We start from the raw sequence: 21,702 nt of genomic DNA, 5'->3' as shown, positions 1-21,702 counted from the left end.
ATGTACTACATAATAAAATGTTAATTTAACTGTATAGAGTAAAACATCTGAAATATAATTCATCAGTAGTAATGTTAAGAAAAGGCAGGCATAATATGATTACTTACCAAAAAACACCACTTGCTATTATGGGCAATGATATTTGCAATTAAGTTGAACATAACTAAATTATGATTTTAATTAAAAGGCATTTTCTAAGATGGCACCAACATGTTTAAAATTTAATACATTTTATGTGAGATACTGGAATTGTTAACATAGAATTTTCTTTCTGCACCGTGTGCACTTTTTAAAAAGCAAAACATCTCTAACCAATAGCAAAATGCTCCTAGAATCCATAGACATTTCATTGCATAATAAATTGAAGGAGCACTTTTTTTCCAACCAATTATTACTTGCCCCTCCTTGGGATATACGATTGTATTTATATCCATGGCTAATAGGAATAGAATTCCTGACATTCTCTTGTGGCCACTATGTCCACATTAATTTTAAATGAAAACTAAATGGAGGCTGGGGGGACTGATAATGAAACACACAGCCTTTTACCATTGGTCAGCATCAGATTAGAATGAGTCAGCAGGTCTTAGAAAGTTTGGGAGCAATAGTGGTATCTCAGCGGTTAGTGAAAAGTGAGTTTGGGCATGAATTCTGGGCCAGGCAGAGAGACACAGGGCCACAATGCCAATGACATCCTTCTCCAATTCTGTCTCCCCTACAAGTCTTATTACCTGGAAACAACTAATTTGTTAAGGTAAGATGCTTTTTTCTAAAAGAAGTCTAAAACACAGCTGCTGCTGCTGCTGCTGCTGCTGCTGCTGCTGCTGCTGCTGCTGCTGCTAAGTCGCTACATAGGATTATTTGTGATCTTACACAGTCCAGACCTCTGAGGTTTAAGAAAGTGTCAATGGCCTTGCTTATCTTTGCTGCTGGTAGATGACAGGGTAAATACGTGAGCGTTGGAGCATCTACCATCTTTACAAGCTGTTCTAGAAACTGTAGAGATAGAGAAGAAGCACGAAACAGAAGCAATAAAAGTATGTCGCTTCGGCTCAAGGAGTGTATAACCTAGTTTGAAAAGCACATTTTTACCTATGCTGAAAGAGTAATTCATAAATTTAAATGAATCTTTGAATATGTAAGTTCAACTTGAAGGGTACACACAAGGTCAACATGAAAGGGTACACTCCTTCCCTAATGAAGCTGCTGTTGTTCGCATTATTTTTTTAATTGCCTTCAGAAGGAATTTATAAGGCATGCAGAAATATTTACCATATTATAAGTCCATGGTATCACCAAGGTAAGGTGAAGTCGCTCAGTCGTGTCCGACTCTTTGCGACCCCGTGGACTGTAACCTACTAGGCTTCTCCGTCCATGGGATTCTCCAGGCAAGAATACTGGAGTGGATTGCCATTTCCTTCTCCAGAGGATCTTCCCCACACAGGGATCGAACACAGGTCTCCCGCATTCGAGGCAGATGCTTTAACCTCTGAGTCACCAGGGAAGCCTATGGTATCACTCAGGTTAATCAGAAATTTAACATATGATTCAGAAATTTCTTCCAGTGGTTCTGGCCACTTCCAAGTATTGAAGCTGCCCTTAATGAACATATTAACATATTAAATTGCCCCAGCTATGGCCTTTCACATAATGTGTGATATCCTTTCTATAAAGGCAGTTCTGCTATTTGTGTGATACATCAGTTCTAAAAATTCTAGCATATTTATTTTAAAAATTAAATTATGTGGCTGCAGAGACCTACCTTATATTCTCAAGAGTAGATAGCAGGCTTCAAAGCAATCACAAAGTACTATTATAAAAGTGCTGCACATTCCGTGGGACCTACGTGTTCATTGTAATGGAGATGTATCACAGTGAGTTCTCAGTTCAGCAGACACAAGTTAAAAAATAGATATGCCCTCCTGCAATTGCTTCAAACACCTCTGAACTAATTTCCTTTGGTTCCCTCTCCTCTCTTCAAGTATGTCTTCTCATGGACTTCATCATGGCTCAGGTGACTAGTTTCCCCCAGTCACAGTTACCCTAGATTATGCATTCTCCCTTATTTTACCTCATTTCTCATCAGCCACCAATTCCTGTCAGCTTTATCTTTAAAATTTTTCACCTCCATGTCCTATCCTCTATTTGCTAAACCTCTGCCCTGACTCAAGCCATCACTGATAGAGACAAGCAGGACTCTCTAGCAAAAAGCCCCAGGAGCTCCTTCTAAACTGCATGATCCTGGGCCCACTGGGCCTGTCCCCCACCTCCCCCTTTGAGCAGTAAGAAGGGCTGCACCTGAATTCTATTATACTTCTGACAGGTCCTATGGTTTCCTTTTCCACAAAAGAGGAGCTACAATTTCCCACAGTGCCAAAGCCCAGAGGAGCTGGGCTTTCCAAACCACCCTGCAAATAGCTGATATCTAAAATTAAGCTAGGAGGCTGTGCAAGATTCCTGATGAGAGGGACTGGCTGTGGGGAAAATGGTCTTGCTCTAGTGGGCAGGGTCATGCTCAGTAAACCTTTAATCCAGTTTGCTGATGGGGGTGCCTGGGCTCCCTCCCTGTTAGTTGTTTGGCTTGAGGCGACCCATTCCTGGAAAGGCAAACCAGTCCAGGAGTCCACGGGCTCTATGGCAGAGCTAAAGAGGACTTATGCCAACACAAGCCTCCCAGGTCTGCTGCTGCTGCCTGTGCCCCTGTCCGCACAGCAGACCACCACCGACCCACACCTCCGCAGGAGACCCTCAAGCACTCGCAGGCAGGTCTGGCTCAGGAAGGGAGGTCAGCCTCCCTTCCCCTGGCTCCTGGTGCACACAAGGTTTCGTCTGTGCCCTCCACAAGTCTCTGTTTCCCCAAGTCCTGTGGAAGTTCTGCAATCAAATCCCACTGTCCTTCAAAGTCAGATTCCCTGGGGACTCCCAGTCCCTTTGCCAGATCCTCAGGCTGGGAAGTCTGATGTGGGGCCTAGAACATTTGCAACAGTGTGAGAAATTCTTTGGTATTATTGTTCTTCCCGTTTGTTGGTTGCCCACCTGGCGGGTGATTTTAATGTGATTGTGCCCTCCTACCATCTCACTGCTGCTTCTCCTATGTCCTTGGACATGGAGTATCTTTTTTGGTGGGTTCCAACATCCTCCTGTTGATGGATGTTGCAGCTAGTTGCAGTTTTGGTGTGCTCACAGGAGAAGATGAGTGGAAAGGCTGGCTTAAAACTCAACATTTAAAAAACTAAGATCATGGCACCCAGTCCCATCACTTCATAGCAAATTGACAGGGAAAACGTGGAAACAGTGATAGATTTTATTTTCTTGGGCTCCAAAATCACTGTGGATGGTGACTGCAACCATGAAATTAAGACATTTGCTCCTTGGAAGAAAATCTGTGAAAAACCTAGAAAGCATGTTAAAGACCAGAGATATCACTTTGCCAACAAACGTCCATATAGTCAGAGCTGTAGTTTTTCCTGTAGTCATGTATGGATGTGAGAGTTGGACCATAAAGAAGGCTGAACACTGAAGAATTGATGCTTTCAAACTGTGGTGCTGGAGAAGACTCTTGAGAGTCCTTTGGACAGCAAGGAGATCAATCCAGTCAATCCTAAAGGAAATCAACCCTGAATTTTCTTTGGAAGGACTTATTCTGAAGCTGACACTCCAATACTTTGGCCACATGCAAAGAACAGACTTATTGGAAGAAACCCTGATGCTAGGAAAGACTGAGGGCAGGAGAAGAAGGGGGAGACAGAGGATGAGATGGTTGGATGGCATCACCGATGCAATGGACATGAGTCTGAGCAAACTCTGGGAGGGAAGGACAAGGAAGCCTGGTGTGCTGCAATCCATGGGGTCACAAAGAGTCAGACATGGCCTAGCGACTGAACAACCACCACAAACTCCGGCTGCTCTCGAGAGCCCTAAGGCCACTCCTACACTTGCCCCATAAAAAGAGGAGAGTAACAGAGAGGCTGTGCGGCTTCTGGGGACAAGCAAAGCAGCAGTGCAGCTGGCTAATTGTAGATTCCCAGGCCCCACTCCATGGGATGCTGACTTGACTCTGCTGTCTCACACCTGTGATTTCAGACAGCAGTGATGATGCTTCCGTGTTTACCTGTCATTTCTCTCCAGGGTGAGTGAAGTTGCTCAGTCATGTCCGACTTTTGCTACTGCATGAGCTGTATAACCTACCAGGCTCCTCTGTCCATGGGATTTTCCAGGCATGAATACTGGAGTGGGGTGCCATTTCCTTCTCCAGGGGATCTTCCCTACCCAGGGATCAAACCCCAGTCTCCCGCACTGCAGGCAGACTCTTTACCATCTGAGCCACCAGGGAAGCCCTTCTCCCCAGACCATCACCTACAAATCATTCGCCTGTTCTGCTTTCCACACTGCCACCGACATTTAGCCCAAGGCGTTTTCCACCCAACACCTCCTTCCATATTTCAAGCTAGAGAAAAAGATCCATACTTCTCATGCTGGCGCACAAGGCCCTGAACAGTTCAGCTCCAACTTTTCAGGCTCATTTTTGGCCATTCCTGCTCTCCTCCATCACTGCTTTACACACGCACACACACACACACACACACACACACACACACACACATCCCTGTTCTATCCTTCCCCCTTCCCACCCTCCATTCCACATAACACCAGGCATATCACAACTCTGTGCATTGGCCTTGCCAGAAATAATCCCTGTCACCCTGCTACCTTGTGATGCAAACTGAACACAAAGGCGGCCTCCTCTGTGAACCCTTCCTAATGCCATCTCCTACACTTGGCCCTCTCATCTCACAACAAGACAGCCGTGTTATAACCCTCCTGAGACAGTGCCTTGCTCTCCTTGATGCCCTCGATTTAACAAAGGCCTGGCACAGAGTAGGCACTCAAATGTCTGTTCCAGAAATAGATGGTATAAAAAATGATGTCAGCTATTAGATGCATCAACCTGAATATTGGTGATGAACCCTTTGTCTCATGTCCTCAGGGTGGTCATTTTTCGACTGTCTTCAGTCTAGTATCATCTGCTCTTGAAAGGGTTTCACTGAGGATGAATCTGAACTCCCTCTCCTCCTCTAGAGATTTTCCCATGCAGAGTTAACCTAAAGTAAAATCACTATGTGCAATGCAGTGTTTTCTCTGAAAAACTCAACTGAAAGTCATTTTTTATTCCTCAAGGTGTATTTTTCTGAAAGTGTGCCTTAAATAATAATATAAATGCTTATGGGACACCAAACATCAAATTAATATTAATGGCAATAACAATAATCATTTCCTTTAGAGTAATTGATTGAAGTCAAGAAATAGCCGAACCAGTTGACATGCAGTCAGAATTTTACATTTTTCATCAGAAAAACAACTCTCTACCAATGACAAATAACAGTAAAGGCCACTAAAACTACCTGTCATGCATCTAATGAAGACAGATTCTCTGGCTACCACATATAATATGTAATATCCAAAAGCACCACTCTAATTCACAGCTAATTAGTGTCATGCCATTATGAGAGGTGTCACGGCCCTAACTCTCTCCTCGGATCAACGCAGACCTCACAAGAGCTGACAGCCGTGCAAGGATCACAACGAGCCGATTAGCACCCACCCCAGCCTTGGGCTGCTGCTTCTCAGCACCTGCCCCAGCACCAATAAATCACGCTTCCTCGCGAAGCTCTGCTCTGACGGCTACGAACCATTGCCGCCAGAGGAAGAAAGACAATACTTCGAAGGAACACTCATGTGGGAAAGACAGAGATAGAAAAGGGATATTATTTGCCTTCCTTTAGTGGCACAACCGTCAGCAAAATTGAAGGCCATCAATTCAGACTGATTAGGAGACAATTGCACTAAGAAATAAATTCATGACTGATAGTGGTAATCAAAGTCAGCAATTGGCTTGTTCACTCATTTGTTTGTTTGAATGTAGATATATCAAAGACCAGTTTTCCCCATTTTTCTCCTGTATCACCCTCCTTCTGGCTAATGAGAAAATTTCCCTTTCAGCAGAACATAAAGGTCTGATTTTACTTGCCCCCGGGTGAATACACAGCAATCAGATAATTTGTTTGCAAGACTCTAAATGGCTTGACTTCATTGGAAAGGAATCTATAATAATATGCTGGTCTCCAAGTAGAGCCTACAAAGCTTCCTAAATCCATAGGCAAGCGCTAGAGTATTCTCAGAACATAACAGCCAATATCCTTGTAATTTTATTCTAAGCCTATAAAGCTGTTGTGTTCCATAATATTCTACTTAAAAAGTGTTCAGAACAGTCACTGTAGTCTGGGAATTATTTAAAGATATGACTCAAGTAATCCTACTTTTCCTGTGTTTTCCTCATGGAAATATTCTTCTTCTATATTTTTAATGCTAGGATCTAAAACATTTAATCTAGCTTTTGACTGATGACTAGGTAATATATAAGCACCTGTAATGCTTAAAGATAACTCTGAGGTCCCCTGCGCTTCTTGTCTTCTAAGATATTATAAAGTAAACACATACTTGACTCCTAGCCAGAAAACTACATTTGACCAAATGTTACATGTCATGGGTTAATTAAGTGCATTGGCATTCAGGATTTCAATTCATTTTCTGTTTATCAGGCAAATACAAATGAAATGTAAAAAAAAAAATGTATTATGGCAAGATCAATTCTGACAAGTTTAGACTCTGCTTCTTGCTTATCATTTCTCTGGAAGGATAGGCTAGTAGATGATGCAAAAGTGTGAAAACATAGGCAGATCCATATAGCTGTCATTTCATACCTAGAGAGTATGTATTTGAAACTACTTACAGATACTTCTAACCATAGATAGAATTTTTTTTGCTAATTTTTATATTACTCGAGTGGTTCAGTACATTTATTGTTGGTACTATTCTGAAGATAAATAAGGCAAACTTAAGATTAACATGTCCATGTTCACACAGAAGGACATGACTACAGACTTATCCATATCCATACTTATTTCACACAGAACAATTCTCATACCTGAAAGGGCAAAATCGCCTTTCTGACTTTCACTTTCTCTGATTAGAAAAGCTCCCGTCTGATTTTCTGAATATAATAGTTGTTTTTCAGCCTCTGTTCTCTTGATTGCTCCAAAGAACCATCTAAAAAGAGAGAGAGAGATGAACTTTAATTAACCAATCAACATTCATCTTTTTTAAGGAGGGAGAAGTTTGTCAAGAAAGTGTTTCAATATCACAGAGGCTTGATACTCTTCAGTGAAACTGTAACAGGTATGAATGGTAGCTTTCGATACTTGACATGATTTTTCTGGATGTCTTCAATCCTCATCAGGAGTCTTTAATACATTAAAAAATAGTAATTTGGGTGATGTCTGCTATGACAACCCTTCTCACACATGCATTCTGTCTGAGAAATACTGTATTCACTCTCTGTCAAATGTAAAGCTTCCAAGGTGGGCTTACCACCACATAGTTAAGTCTGCCATGCTCCATGATCCAAAATTGCTCATCATCACCATCAGACTGTCCACTAACTCTCCTAACACCTGTTAGGAGGCAAACATTTCAATCCAGGGATTCATATACTTCGCATCAAACTGAGAACAGTCAAAAATGTAGTTTTCTGAGCTTTTCTTCTGCTGCTGCTTCTTTTTATTATTCCTTTTTGCAGCACACAGGCTTAGCTGTCCATAGCATATGAGATACAGGATTTTAGTTCCCCAACCAGGGATCAAACCCATGTCCCCTGATTGCAAGGCAAGATTCTTAACCACTGGACCACCAGGGAAGTCCCTCTCTGAGCTTTAATTTCCACCTTTCTCCATGTCCATCGCTGTCAACTCCTCCAGTAATGTAAAATGATTTTGCATGTTTAGAAGGAAGTTTTCATCCATGGAGTGAGTGAGTGAAAGTCACTCAGTCGTGTCTGACCGTTTGCAACCCATGGATTATACACTCCATGGAGTCCTCCAGGCCAGAATACTGGTGTGGGTAGCCTTTCCCTTCTCCAGCGGATCGTCCCAACCCAGGGATTGAACCCAGGTCTCCCACATTGCGGCTGGATTCTTTACCAGCCAGGCCACAAAGGAAGCCCAAGAATACTGGACTGGGTAGCCTGTCCCTTCTCCAGCCAATCTTCCCACCCAGGAATTGAGCTGGGGTCTGCTGCATTGCAGGTGGATTCTTTACCAACTGAGATATGAGGGAAGCCCCTTCATCCATGGGAAGATTATATGGAAAAGATACTTCTGCCTGGGTAGTATCTTTTCAGTGTCCCCTCCACTTCTTATCTTTACCCTCTTATCCATTACATTCTAGAACTACAAGAGTCAGTAAATGTGAATGTGATCAACTCCAACAAAGAATTAAGGATATTAATATCAGAGCCAGCTTGAAACTGACTATGTCAAGTCAGTGGGCACCAATATGATAAAGAGGAACTGAGATAGCCAGATTTTCATGAATAAACTTTCACTATGGGGTCATAATTTTGATCTTTATCATTAAAGATTTTAGGTAAAACATTTATCTTTCCAGGTTATCATCTTTTAAAATATAAGCCCTGTAAAGGAAATGTAGGCTTGAGGGAAAAGATACAGGCTGAGTGAGGAACTGCAGGCTGGGAGGGGCCCTCAAAATTGGCTTCAATTGTTTGAAGAGATCACAGGTATCAGGGAGTATGAGCGCACTAAGGTGATATAATTGAAAGAAGAAGTGGAAGAAGCTGAGAAAAAAGGACATTAAATATAATTACCTCCTGACAAAAGTAAGATGTTTGTTTATCATTTTCCTATTTATCAAATTTCGAATTATATAATATTAACTGTATCAGCCAGGAAATGCCAGATTATGTTAGAGCAATGAACAACTCCAAAAGTCTCAGTGGTTTAGAGACACCAGAGATTTATTTTGTGCTCAGCTGCACATCCACTGGGCTCATCTGTGCTACATCCATCTCTCTGTCTACCAAAGAATTTCCATCTCCATGCTTCCATGACTGGCCAGGAGGGCAGGCTTGGAAACTGTGGCAAATCACAGGCTGGCTTCTGGAGCTTCTATTTAGAGCTTCTGCTCAAGAATGAGCCTCTGGACAAATAAGTTGTATATTCACGCCTAAATGCAAAGAGAAAATGCAATCCTACTATTTCCTCGAAGGCAGAAAACTTGGAAACACTGGGTGGACTACACTAATGACTACCACACTGATTCAATAACAGGAACCAAATTAATATCCATAGACTATTGTTTGCCCAACTGAAATTATAAAAGGCTTGGAAATGTTCCAACCTAGACAGCATATTAAAAAGCAGAAACATTACTTTGCCAACAAAGGTCCATCCAGTCAAGGCTATGGTTTTTCCAGTGGTCATGTATGGATGTGAGAGTTGGACTGAATACTATTGGAAGGACTGATGCTGAAACCCCAATACTTTAGCCACCTGATGCGAAGAACTGACTCCTTTGAAAAGACCCCGATGCTGGGAAAGATTGAAGGCAAGAGGAGAAGGGGACGACAGAGGATGAGATGGTCTGATGGCATCACCAACTCAATGGACATGAGTTTGAACACGCTCCAGGAGTTGGTGATGGACAATGAGGCCTGGCATGCGGCAGTCCACGGGGTCTCAAAGAGTCAGACACGACTGAGTGACTGAACTGAACTGATTGGAAATGTTCCAAGGTGGCGATGGAATAAATTCACAGAAAAATAGAAATTTATTTTTTCCATCACTGCATAAATAAGTAAATAGAATAATGGAACATAATTAAAAACTCAAACAGAACCAAACATACAAATTAGTGATGAAACTATGCTGCTGCTAAGTTGCTTCAGTCGTGTCTGACTCTGTGCAACCCCATAGATGGCAGCCCACCAGGCTCCCCCGTCCCTGGGATTCTCCAGGCAAGAACACTGGAGTGGGTTGCCATTTCCTTCTCCAATGCATGAAAGTGAAAAGTGAAAGTGAAGTCACTCAGTCGTGTCCGACTCTTAGCGACCTCATAAACTGCAGCATACCAGGCTGCTCCATCCATGGGATTTGCCAGGCAAGAGTACTGGAGTGGGATGCCACTGCCTTCTCCAGATGAAAGTATAGATTAGTTAATAAATGATACTGGTACCATTCATAATCCATATGAAAATATTAATTGATACTACTTACAGCATACACAATAATTTTACATAGATTACATAGACTTAATATACAAGGCAAACTTTAAAACATTCTGAGGATATTGGAGTAGGGAAGTTTTCCTCAACAATACAAAAAGAGACATAAGACATATAAGCCTTAAGGGGAAAGAAAGACTGATGACAATTATTGCATCACTATTAAAAACTAACAACACCAAGATTGCCATGAAATAAAATTTAAAAATAAGCCACAGACCTAGAAAAGTTACTTGCACAGCATATAACCAAGAATAAGATTGCTGTTCAGATTATATAGAGATCTATATTCACTAAAACAATAAATAAGACACAGTATATACTATGACAAAAATTGACATAGTGTATACCTGATAGATGACAGAAAAGAAAAACCTAATAATCAGTAAAAAAAAAAAAGGAAAGAAGTACAGCTTTTATCTATTGCCAGTAATTATGAATATTAAGAATATTTAAATATAAAAATGAGAAGTGATTTCACTTTTCAGGCTGGACAAAATTTAAAACTTTCACATTCAGACATTGGGGGAAATGTGAAACAAGAACCTTTATACAGTACTAATACTAGTGGAAGGTAATTGGTACAATTCATTCAGAGAGCATTTGGCAATACCTGGTAAGACTGAATATTTGTATACTACTTAATTTCCTTTCTAGATTGTATACTCTACATGCTCAAGGAAATATACTACCAGAACATTTACTAAAGAATTCTCACGTTGAAAATTGGAAACAACCTAAATGTCCACTTCAGGGCAATTGATACATAAACTTAATTATGCATATAAAATGGATTACTATATGGGAGTTAAAGCAAATATATTGTTGAGGGACAAAAGGAAGTTCAAGAATGATCCATAACATTATAACGCCATTTATACAAAGTTTAAGCAAACACATTTTTAAAAACACATAGATTTTTATGGATAAATGCCATTGAGTGACAGCTAATGTTGAAAATTCTGAAAGAGATGGGAATACCAGACCACCTGACCTGCCTCTTGAGAAACCTATCTGTAGGTCAGGAAGCAACAGTTAGAACTGGACATGGAACAACGGACTGGTTCCAAATAGGAAAACGAGTACATCAAGGCTGTATATTGTCACTCTGCTTATTTAACTTATATGCAGAGTACATCATGAGAAATGCTGGGCTGGAGGAAGTACAAGCTGGAATCAAGAGTGCCGGGAGAAAGATCAATGTCCTCAGATATGCAGATGACACCACCCTTATGGCAGAAAGTGAAGAAGAACTAAAGAACCTCTTGGGTGAAAGTGAAAGAGGAGAGTGAAAAAGTTCGCTTAAAGCTCAACATTCAGAAAACTAAGATCGTGGCATCCGGTCCCATCACTTCATGGCAAATAGATTAGGAAATAGTGGAAACAGTGACAGACTTTATTTTGGGGGGCTCCCTGTTGCCTCAGAGGTTAAAGCGTCTGCCTGGAATGTGGGAGACCTGGGTTCGATCCCTGGGTCAAGGAAGATCCCCTGGAGAAGGAAATGGCAACCCACTCCAGTACTCTTGACTAGAGAATCCCATGGAGGGAGGAGCCTGTTAGGCTACAGTCCATGGTTTCACTTTCACTTTCAAAGTCACTGCAGATGGTGACTGCAGCCATGAAATTAAAAGACGTTTACTCCTTGGAAGGAAAGTTACAACCAAGCTAGACAGCATATTAAAAAGCAGAGACGTTATTTTGTCAACAAAGGTCCTTCTAGTCAAGGCTACGGTTTTTCCACTGGTCATGTAGGGATATGAGAGTTGGACCATAAAGAAAGCTGAGCACCGAAGAAGTGATGCTTTTGAACTGTGGTGTTGAAGACTCTTGAGAGTCCCTTGGACTGCAAGGAGATCCAACCAGTCAATCGTAAAGGAAATCAGTGCTGAATATTCATTGGAAGGACTAATGCTGAAGCTGAAGCTCCAATACTTTGGCCACTTGATGCGAAAAACTGACTCATTGGAAAAGACCCTGATGCTGGGAAAGACTGAAGGTAGGAGGAGAAGGGGACAACACAGAATGAGTTAGCTGGATGGCATCACTGACTCGATGGACATGAATTTGAGCAAGCTCTGGGAGTTGGTGATGGACAGGGAAGCCTGGTGTGCTACAGTCCATAGGGTCGCAAAGAGTCCGACACAACTGAGTGACTGAACTGAACTGAACTGATAGTTAAAGTATTCAGGCAATTTCTTTTTAGACTCCATTTCCAGCAATGGCAAAATTTCTTCAGACAAATATTTCAAGCAAAGAAGCAACATGCATCAAATATACTGATCAATCCCATACATTTTCCTGATTTCTAGTGCATTAATTATCCAGCAACATTAAAATGTTTGGTCCAAACGTAAATATGTAAACCTCTATAAGAATTATAATTTATCTTGCAGATTAAATTCTTAGAAGTACAACTATATCTCCTATATCTCATTTTTCTAAAGAATAAACACTCCATTATGTAAGTTTAACATGTAAACATTACATTTGTAATTTGGATAATCAAGTTTATAAAATGATGTGTTTTCTCTGCCCAATATACATAAAAGCAAACAGTTCTGTAAATCAAATGGTTAAAGATATGGTCATTTTACTACATTTGCAGACAGCAACTTCTGTCTCACCCATTCTGGATTCTCGGACAATCACTTTACAAGGCAAATCACACCAGTAAAAAATTGATAATAACAATGAAATACATGAAACTATTAAGTTGGCATAAAAGTTTGTTCAGGTCTTCCCATAACATCTTGTGGAAAAACCCAAACAAACTTTATGACCATCCCAATTTCTTTGGGAGGAATGATGCTAAAGCTGAAACTCCAGTACTTTGGCCACCTCCTGTGAAGAGTTGACTCATTGGAAAAGACTCTGATGCTGGGAGGGATTGAGGGCAGGAGGAGAAGGGGACTACAGGGGCTGAGATGGCTGGATGGCATCACTGACTCGATGGATGTGAGTCTGAGTGATCTCGGGGGGTTTGGTGATGGACAGGGAGGCCTGGCGTGCTGCGATTCAAAGGGTCGCAAAGAGTCAGACACAACTGAGCAACTGAACTTAACTGAATGTTTAACTGGATGTATCAGCTCACTTAATATCTGGAATTTGACTTGGTTGAGCTACCATCAAGAAGTGAAGAAAATAGGGCTTCCTTGTTGGTTCAAAAGAGTTTGCTTTACAATGCAAGGGACACCGGTTTGATCCCTGGTCTGGAAAGATCCCACATGCATTGGAGCAGCTAAGCCCGCAAGCCACAACTACTGAGCCTGTTTTCTAAAGGCCTGGAAACTGCAGCTACTGTGCTCATGTGCTGCAACTACTGAACCCACACACTCTAGAGCCCGTGCTCCCCAACAAGAGAAGCCAGTGCAATGAGAAAGCACAACTGGAGAGAAGCCCCCACTCCTCACAACTAGGGAAAGCCCCTGTGCAGCGATGAAGACCCACCACAGCCAAAAAACAAATAAATATTTAAAAGAAGTGAAGAAAATGAATAAAACTAGTTTTCTGGATGCAGTGGCATTATAATGCCATCTTTCATACTCAACGATGATGCTTCTGCTATAGATTGTGATCACTAGAGCGTATGCTGTTGTATAGACTAATGGGCAACCGATAGTGCGTTCCACCCTCTGCACATGTGAAAATTGTTCCTTAATTTGTGGTCTGAGCCTCGGGCAGAACTGTCATCCTCCCCAGTTCTGCCTTCAGAGCCCTTGCTGGCCGCATTCCGGAAGAGTACATCCACCGCAGCCATTTTCCGTTCTCTCTGTAAGCTGTAGTTCTTATGTGCAGCAAACAGTGAATGCCAAGAAGAAATCAAGAAATCCTAAGGTTATAAAACATCAAAGAAGAGTCTTACAGAGCATGATCCTCAAAATGTGGGTCAGCATCACATGGAAACTTAGAAATTTGCAGGCTTTCCATCATACCTACTGAATCAGAAAGTCTGAAGGTGAGGCCCGGCAACCTGGGTTTTAGTAACTTGTCCCCCAGTAAATCTGATGCACACCGAAGGCAGAACTACTGCGGTACAGGAACAGGAAAGAGGTTAGAAATTTACATAACACCTCGGAGAATAAGCTAGATTTGGCACTTACATGTGAATAACTATCCAGTAAAATGACACTACACACACACATATAGGCATTTTACTGATATTTAATGAAAATAACCTTTATTACTATGCTTTATCCACCATGAAAGAGACCTTGATTAAGACTAACCAAAAAGAAGAGGAGCTCCGTAGTAACCTATAACCTTGGAGAAAAATGCTTCAATTAGATGAAAATGGAGGAAAAAATACAATATTTTTTTAAACAAAAGGAGTATGTAGTTGAAATCCAAGATTTATTTTGCAAACATCTGAGTGTCTATTGTGTGTAAATTATATAGCCCTGATATAGAAAGATCTGTAAGACATATTGCTGGATACAAAAGGGTAAATTACAAAGTACTAGAAATATTATAATTTTATTTATATTCCAAAAGCCAACAAGTCAAAAATTACATGTGCTTACTTCTTTGGAGATTAGGGACAGATAAAAAATGATGACAAAGAACTTTCTATTTTTATTCTGCATTCTTCTCTGTAATTTGGATGTTTATAATAAGATGCAGTTATATCATTTCACAATTAATTTACAAAAAATGTTGAAAGAAGTCAATCAGGTACATACTACCAAAAAACTGCACGTTATAAAGATCTGGACTAGAAATCTGGGCCGTTAAAATTGAAAGCTACAAGAAAAATCTCAAAGGAGTATGGAATGAGTGAAAGTGGATGAGCAGTGAAGCAGATAGAAAATCAAACATGACACCAGGGTATCAAAACTGCGTCACAGAAGGACAACGTACTCAGCAGCACATCAGAAGGCAGAGTGTGGTGAGAAGTAAGAGCTACAGCATCTCACTGCGAAGTTATGCCTGTATTTCCTCATTTGTACCTGGGACTAATAATCATTAGCCTGCAGTCTTGTTTTGAGATTAAGGATAATCATGTGTGTAAAGTGATCAATGCCTGGCCACATTCACACTTAATAAATAGCACTTACTTTAAGAGAACTGATTGAAGGGACAAGTTATATATTTGCTTTTAGACGTGGTGGCTTGGAGGAAATGATAGAACACAAGTGGATATGTGAACGTGAGCTTAGGTCTCGGTCTGAACTGACTTCTCTGCCTGTCCAGTCTTGACTAGGCCATGCCGCCACCAGGTGGCAGTAGTCCATTTCACTAATCCAGAAAAGCAAACTACAGCAATCAGTTCAGTTCAGTTCAGTTGCTCAGTTGTGTCTGACTCTTTCCAACCCCATAGACTATAGTGCGCCAGACTTCCCTGTCCATCACCAACTCCCAGAGCTTGCTCAGATTCATGTCCATCGAGTCGGTGATGCCATCCAACCAACTCATCCTGTGTTGTCCCCTCTCCTCCTGCCTTCAATCTTTCCCAGCATTCAGGGTCTTTTCCAATGAGTCAGTTCTTAGATCAGGTGACCAAAGTATTGGAGCTTCAGCTTCGGCCTCAGTCCTTCCAGTGAATATTCAGCACTGATTTCCTTTACGATTGACTGGTTGGATCCCCTTACAGTCCAAGAGACTCTCAAGAGTCTTCTCCAACACCAACTCCAACTCCAACACAGTTCAAAAGCATCAGTTCTTCGGTGCTCAGCCTTCTTTATGGTCCAAGTCTCACATCCATACATGACTACTGAAAAACCATAGTTTTGACTAGATGCAGCTTTGTCTGCAAAGTAATCTCTCTGCTTTTTAATATGCTGTCTAGGTTTGTCAAAGCTTTTCTTCCAAGGACCAAGCGTCTTTTTAATTTTAAGGCTCCCATCACCATCTGCAGTGATTTCGCAGCCCAAGATAATGAAGTCTCTCACTGTTTCCATTGCTTCCCCATCTATTTGCCATGAAGTGATGGAACTGGATGCCATGATCTTAGTTTGTAAAATGCTGAGTTTTAGGCCAGCTTTTTCACTCTCCTCTTTCACTTTCATCAAGAAGCTCTTTAGTTCTTTTTCACTTTCTGCCATAAGGGTAGTGTCATCTGTATATCTGATTACAGCTTGTGCTTCCTCCAGTCTGGCATTTTGCATGATGTACTCTGTATATGAGTTAAATAAGCAGGGTGACAATATACAGCCTTGATGTACTCCTTTCCCAATTTGGAACCAGTCTATTAGTCCATGTCCAATTCTAACTGTAGCTTCTTGACCTAACAGATTTCTCAGGAAGCAGATAAGGTGGTCTGGTATTTCCATCTCTTTCAGAATTTTCCACAGTTTGTTGTGATCCACACAGTCAAAGGCTTTAGTGTAGTCAGTGAAGCAGAAGTAGATGTTTTTCTGGAATTCTCTTGCTTTCTCGATGATCCAGTGGATGTTGGCAATTTGATCTCTGGTTCCTCTGTCTTTTCTAAACCCAGCTTGAACAGCTGGAAGTTCTTGGTTCACATACTGTTGAAGACTCACTTGGAGAATTTTGAGCATTACTTTACTAGCATGTGAGATGAGTGCAATTGTGCAGCAGTTTGAACATTCTTTGGCATTGCCTTTCTTTGGGACTGGAATGAAAACTGACCTTTTCCAGTCCTGTGGCCACTGCTGAGTTTTCCAAATTTGCTGGCATAGTGAGTGCAGCACTTTGACAGCATCATCTTTTAGGATTTGAAATAGCTCAACTGGAATTCCATCACCTCCACTAGTTTTGTTCATAGTGATGCTTCCTAAGGGCCACTTGACTTCACATTCCAGGATGTCTGGCTCTAGGTGAGTGATCACACCATCGTAGTTACCTGGGTCATGAAGATCTTTTTTGTATAGTTCCATATATTCTTGCTACCTCTTCTTAGTATCTTCTGCTTCTGTTAGGTCCATAACATTTCTGTCCTTTATTGTGCCCACCTTTACATGAAAGTAAAGCAATAACTATATATATATATATATATATATATATACATATAGCTAGCTGTATAAATATATATAAAGCTAACTAAAGCTATAGTGTGATTAATTGGACTATATTTTACAAAAAAGACAGAAAGTGTCTTTTTTAAAAAAACAAAATGTATGCAGTGCTACTGAAAACTAACACCTAAATAATATAGGTATTAATCAAAATTTATAAAAATAAACCTGCGGATACTTGTGGTATCTCCATTAATGTTTCCTTATTTCATTTACTAGAGCCTTATTCTATTCACTCTGCTGCCTCACAGACTGGCACAAAGGAGACACTCATAACTCCAATAAGATGGAGGTTATTTCCTCCTGTCTTTTTAAAAGGGGGCACTCATCCTCAGTAACTTCTGGCTAATGTTTAGAAATTTAACAAATAATTTCTTTTCCCAATGTCTCCCTAACAACTAGGATGGCTAGCCTTAAACTCTAAAGACGGCTGCTGCCGTCTTAAACTCTAAAGAAGGCTGAGCACCGAAGAACTGAGCCACTTCAGTCGTGCCCGACTCTGTGCGACCCCATAGACAGCAGCCCACCAGGCTCTGCCATCCTTGGGATTCTCCAGGCAAGAACACTGGAGTGGGTTGCCATTTCCTTCACTTCATGAAAGTGAAAAGTGAAAGTGAAGTCGCTCAGTCGTGTCCGACTCTTAGCGACCCCATGGACTGCAGCCCACCAGGCTCCTCCGTCCTTGGCAAGAGTACTGGAGTGGGGTGCCGTTGGCCTCTCCTAAAGATGGCTAGCTAGACTCTAAAAAAATAGATCTCTAATACCAATACTTGTATCCTCCCCAAAAATAGCAAAAAAGAAAGTGGGTAGATCAACTTGGCATAGCCACCAATGGGAAAGTACCTGGGGATGACTCCCCTGGTGAAATGCAGGTTAGGGATGTTTTTATTGCTGTCATCATGGTAACACAGGTTATAATGGATAAAAAAAAAAAACCACCTATTGCCCCACCAGTGTGGTTTGGGAGAATCAGCAAGACTAACATTTTTGCAAAATACCTACAGTTTGCAGGGTACATTCATAATCACATTTAGCCATTTATGGTACCTAAGGCTTGGAATCATGACCCCTTAAGCTATGGAGGTTCTATATGACTTGCCTGCACTAATCTGTGTTTCAGTAACATTGCCAGGAAAGCCTCTATCAAAGTTCCCTATGGTCCAGGTAATTTTCATGTCCTTTCCCCTTCCCTCCCCTTCCCTTCCCTTTGGCTCAGCATCCCTCTTGGCTTGTAGTAATTAACCCTGCCACTTTTCCCCACTCTCCTATTATGATAAGGACAAAAAGATAATAATAATACTGATAATGTATTCTCTTAGTTTTCCCTCCTTTCCATTTCCACCACCACAACCTTTGTCCCATGCATCATCACCATTTGGACTATGGCAATGTTTTACTGCTACCTTTAATCTTAATAGCTTCTGCTTCCAGATCACACACAAGGAGCCGAGCACCGTGGCTACAAGTTTATGGGCATCAGCTCAGTCTCTCTCCCACTTGCTCACCACCACCACTAGATTAAGCATCAGAAAACATTACCTGGTACCTCTCACCAATACATACACATTAAAAAAAGTTTTAAGGCTTCCCTTTGCTCATGGAGTAAAACCTTTATTAACTCACCTCCATGTGGCCACTAGCCAGTTCTTCAGCCTTATCTTCCCTATATCAATTCTGCTCCAGCTAAACACATCCTCTTCCCACTACTGGTGGTAGCATCACTTAAAACCTGCCTCCCTAGTGTTCCTTCAGTGCTCAGCCACTACTCCTCTGGTTTGGCAAGACACACACAAAAGCTAGTGCTGCACAGTATTACTTTTTATTTTGAGATTAGTCCCTGTGTTCACCTGAGGCTGCAGACTTCCCTGGCATAAAGACTGAGTCTGATAACACCAGATATGCTTTTTGGAACAGTTAAATAAATACTTGCTGATGAAGCAGTTAACACATTGTATCTCAGTGTGGGCATTTTAAATAGTCTTTTGATTTATACTGAATGTTGGACTTAATGCCTGTGTTTCACGTAATCTTTTATTTGTTCTTGCCAAAGAGCGTGGAGGGCAAAGCATTTAAGGAAGAAACCTTATCTGCTCTGGGCCAGTCACAGCACAGATTCGAATGTTAATTGGGCTCAGACCACAGATTTCAATCTAACCACTCTCTTCTGCCAAAGGGAACAGTTCTGTGTGAATGTAGAGACCAAAAATGAAGCTGACTTTTCTGTCCTCCAAAACACAGGGATATCAGGACTGCACACAGGAAAAGAGTGTGTGATGAAGTCACAATGTCACATCGGGTATCTGAGGTAGGACTTGCAGTCACAGAAAAACCAGGAAATTCCTTGTATGGGTCATTTGATAAAGCTTTGTTGTTGCTATTGTTCACCTTTGTAGTCATCATGAAAGGGGACTTTTGAAGGAATTTTCGCAGGAAGTAAGGTTAACTAATTGGTACTTTCCCTACTGAGAAAGGTACAGTACCACCTGTTTATGAAAGCATCTGATTGTAACCTGAATCCACTTCCCTGAGTCTAGTCATCAAAAGTACACAATTCCTCACAAAAAGTTTAGGAAGAATACAACAAAGTTTAGACAAGCCTTCAGTCTCAAGGCACACTGTTTTTGCTTCCCAACCATTTCCAGTAAAAGGAAATAAAAGTTAATATTTTTAAAATAAAAACAAAATGTGTACATATATGATGGTGTTTCCAATCATCAAGCCTGAAATAAAAGTGAAAAATTTAACCTATGTACTCTGTTTTTGTACATTTGTGATAATGCTTGTCCTAGAAACTAGAGGAATATGGGTTAGAGTTGAAAGCATTAAACATTAAATGGTTTCTATCTTTGTCACACCCAAAGAAAGTAAACTGATTTTGTAATTCCTGGGGAAATGCTTTACTTCACAAAACATCACACATGTTCATTCCCATTTCTTTCTTACATGAATAAGCTTTGAGGTGCTAAGGTTTCTTTTTAATGGTTATATGGGTCACTAATTTCAGAGTGACTTAGTTTCCTACCCCTCAAAAATAGTTTCCTTCCTTCATGAATCATTTTCTTTCTCACTCCAAGACAGAAAGCTACAAGGAACTTTATAATTTACTTAACTTTATAGAATTTTAATTTCCAGTGTCATGAGTGATATTTATCTCAACCCACTTTATTTAAACCATTGAGTATTCTTTAAAAAGCTACAAAATAACTTTTTCTTTGAGAACCATCTTCATGGAAAAAAACAAGACCTAAGGTTTGAGTCTAATCAGTGGGTGGTCCCTGTATGCGCCTGCTCTGGATGGGTTCATACAGCCATGTATTGGATTTGGCAGGCCAGTCTGAATTTTCTGGATAACAAGTTTCTCATACAAAAAGAAAAAAAAAAAAGGAGCATATATATCCTTTTTATAAATGTCAGAGATTATATTCAAAATATTTTGTGACTGATACAGCACAGGTACCCATTATTAGAACAGACACCAGCAAAACCAGAGGCTCATGTTTAACTTTCAACCATGGTACTTATCATTTCAACACTAAATGATGCGCTGTGTCATCCCTCACTTTCATTGAATTCTTTATTCCATATAAAAGATAGGAAACACCTTTAAAGTATCTTTACCTTCTCGTTACCATACAGGGTAATATTGATATCATTTTCTATATGCTTATATGCTGAAATATATCAGTTATATTTACTTCATAAGCATATGAAGAACAGATGAATGCAAGCAAAAAAGGAAAAGAAGAATGCATTCCTTTTCCTTTGAGAATTTAGAGTATCAACAGAGGGGCACAAGATCATTTTAACTGGGTAATAACTCAAAAAGAAAGTGATCAAACAAAAAGAGCATAGAATCACCAAGGGGTGCTGTCAGAGATATGAACAATTAACAGTGAGTCTATGATGGAAGCCTTCTTAAAGAAAACACACTTTGAATACAGGTTTGGGAAAGATGAGAAATCCGAAGACATGAAGGGCAAGGGCCTGTGCACAACAGAAGAACCAGCAAGGTGTCTGTGAGCAGGCTGGTTTGGTTGGCAACAGTGAGGGGGGAGGGGCCATTAAAGGAAGAAACAAGAAAACCAGTTCTTTGATGTTTATAGGTAATTGCAGGTGGAAACTACTAATTCAATGGGAGAAGCAGATCATCAGCAAAATTTTAAAAGTTCATTGGGAGGGTAAGATATTCCACTTAAGATTTTAAATGGGAGATAGTATTAAGTTTGAGGCAAAATGGCAGAAAATTTTGATCTGTACTTTACAAATTATTTAATGAACAAATTTAAGAGATGACAATATGGAGTGTGGAAACAAGAAGGAATTCTTCTGTGGGAGGAGCACAGGAGAGTTGATCAGAAGTTTGGAGCTGCAAAGAAATTTTTACATGGGTCCACGAGTAAAACAGACAGAACAAGCTCCATCTTGAAAGCAGGACTCCATCTAGGGCCAGACTGTGGACTTTGAGCTAAATGCCCAGTATCTATGGAAATGACATACCAACTGGAAAACCAGGCCCCCTGGATAGAAGAACCCCAGGGCTCATACCTAGACTCTCCATTGCCTAAAAGAATACCCTAATTATCTGTGTAACTG

General features: G+C 40.7%; 1 protein-coding gene across 1 annotated transcript in view; it reads right to left on the bottom strand.

Annotated features, from left to right (window-relative positions):
* FRK (fyn related Src family tyrosine kinase) overlaps positions 1 to 21,702 on the bottom strand; it is a 101,583-nt gene that overhangs the window by 34,134 nt on the left and 45,747 nt on the right. Inside the window, exon 2 of the mRNA XM_069599193.1 lies at positions 6,986 to 7,107. Coding sequence (XP_069455294.1) covers positions 6,986 to 7,107 — 122 coding nt within the window. The remainder of the gene's footprint in view (positions 1 to 6,985; positions 7,108 to 21,702) is intronic.

Source organism: Ovis canadensis, chromosome 8 (genome assembly GCF_042477335.2).
Source record: "Ovis canadensis isolate MfBH-ARS-UI-01 breed Bighorn chromosome 8, ARS-UI_OviCan_v2, whole genome shotgun sequence".
Taxonomy (NCBI): Eukaryota; Metazoa; Chordata; class Mammalia; order Artiodactyla; family Bovidae; genus Ovis; species Ovis canadensis.
This window is presented reverse-complemented; position numbering and strand designations above follow the sequence as displayed.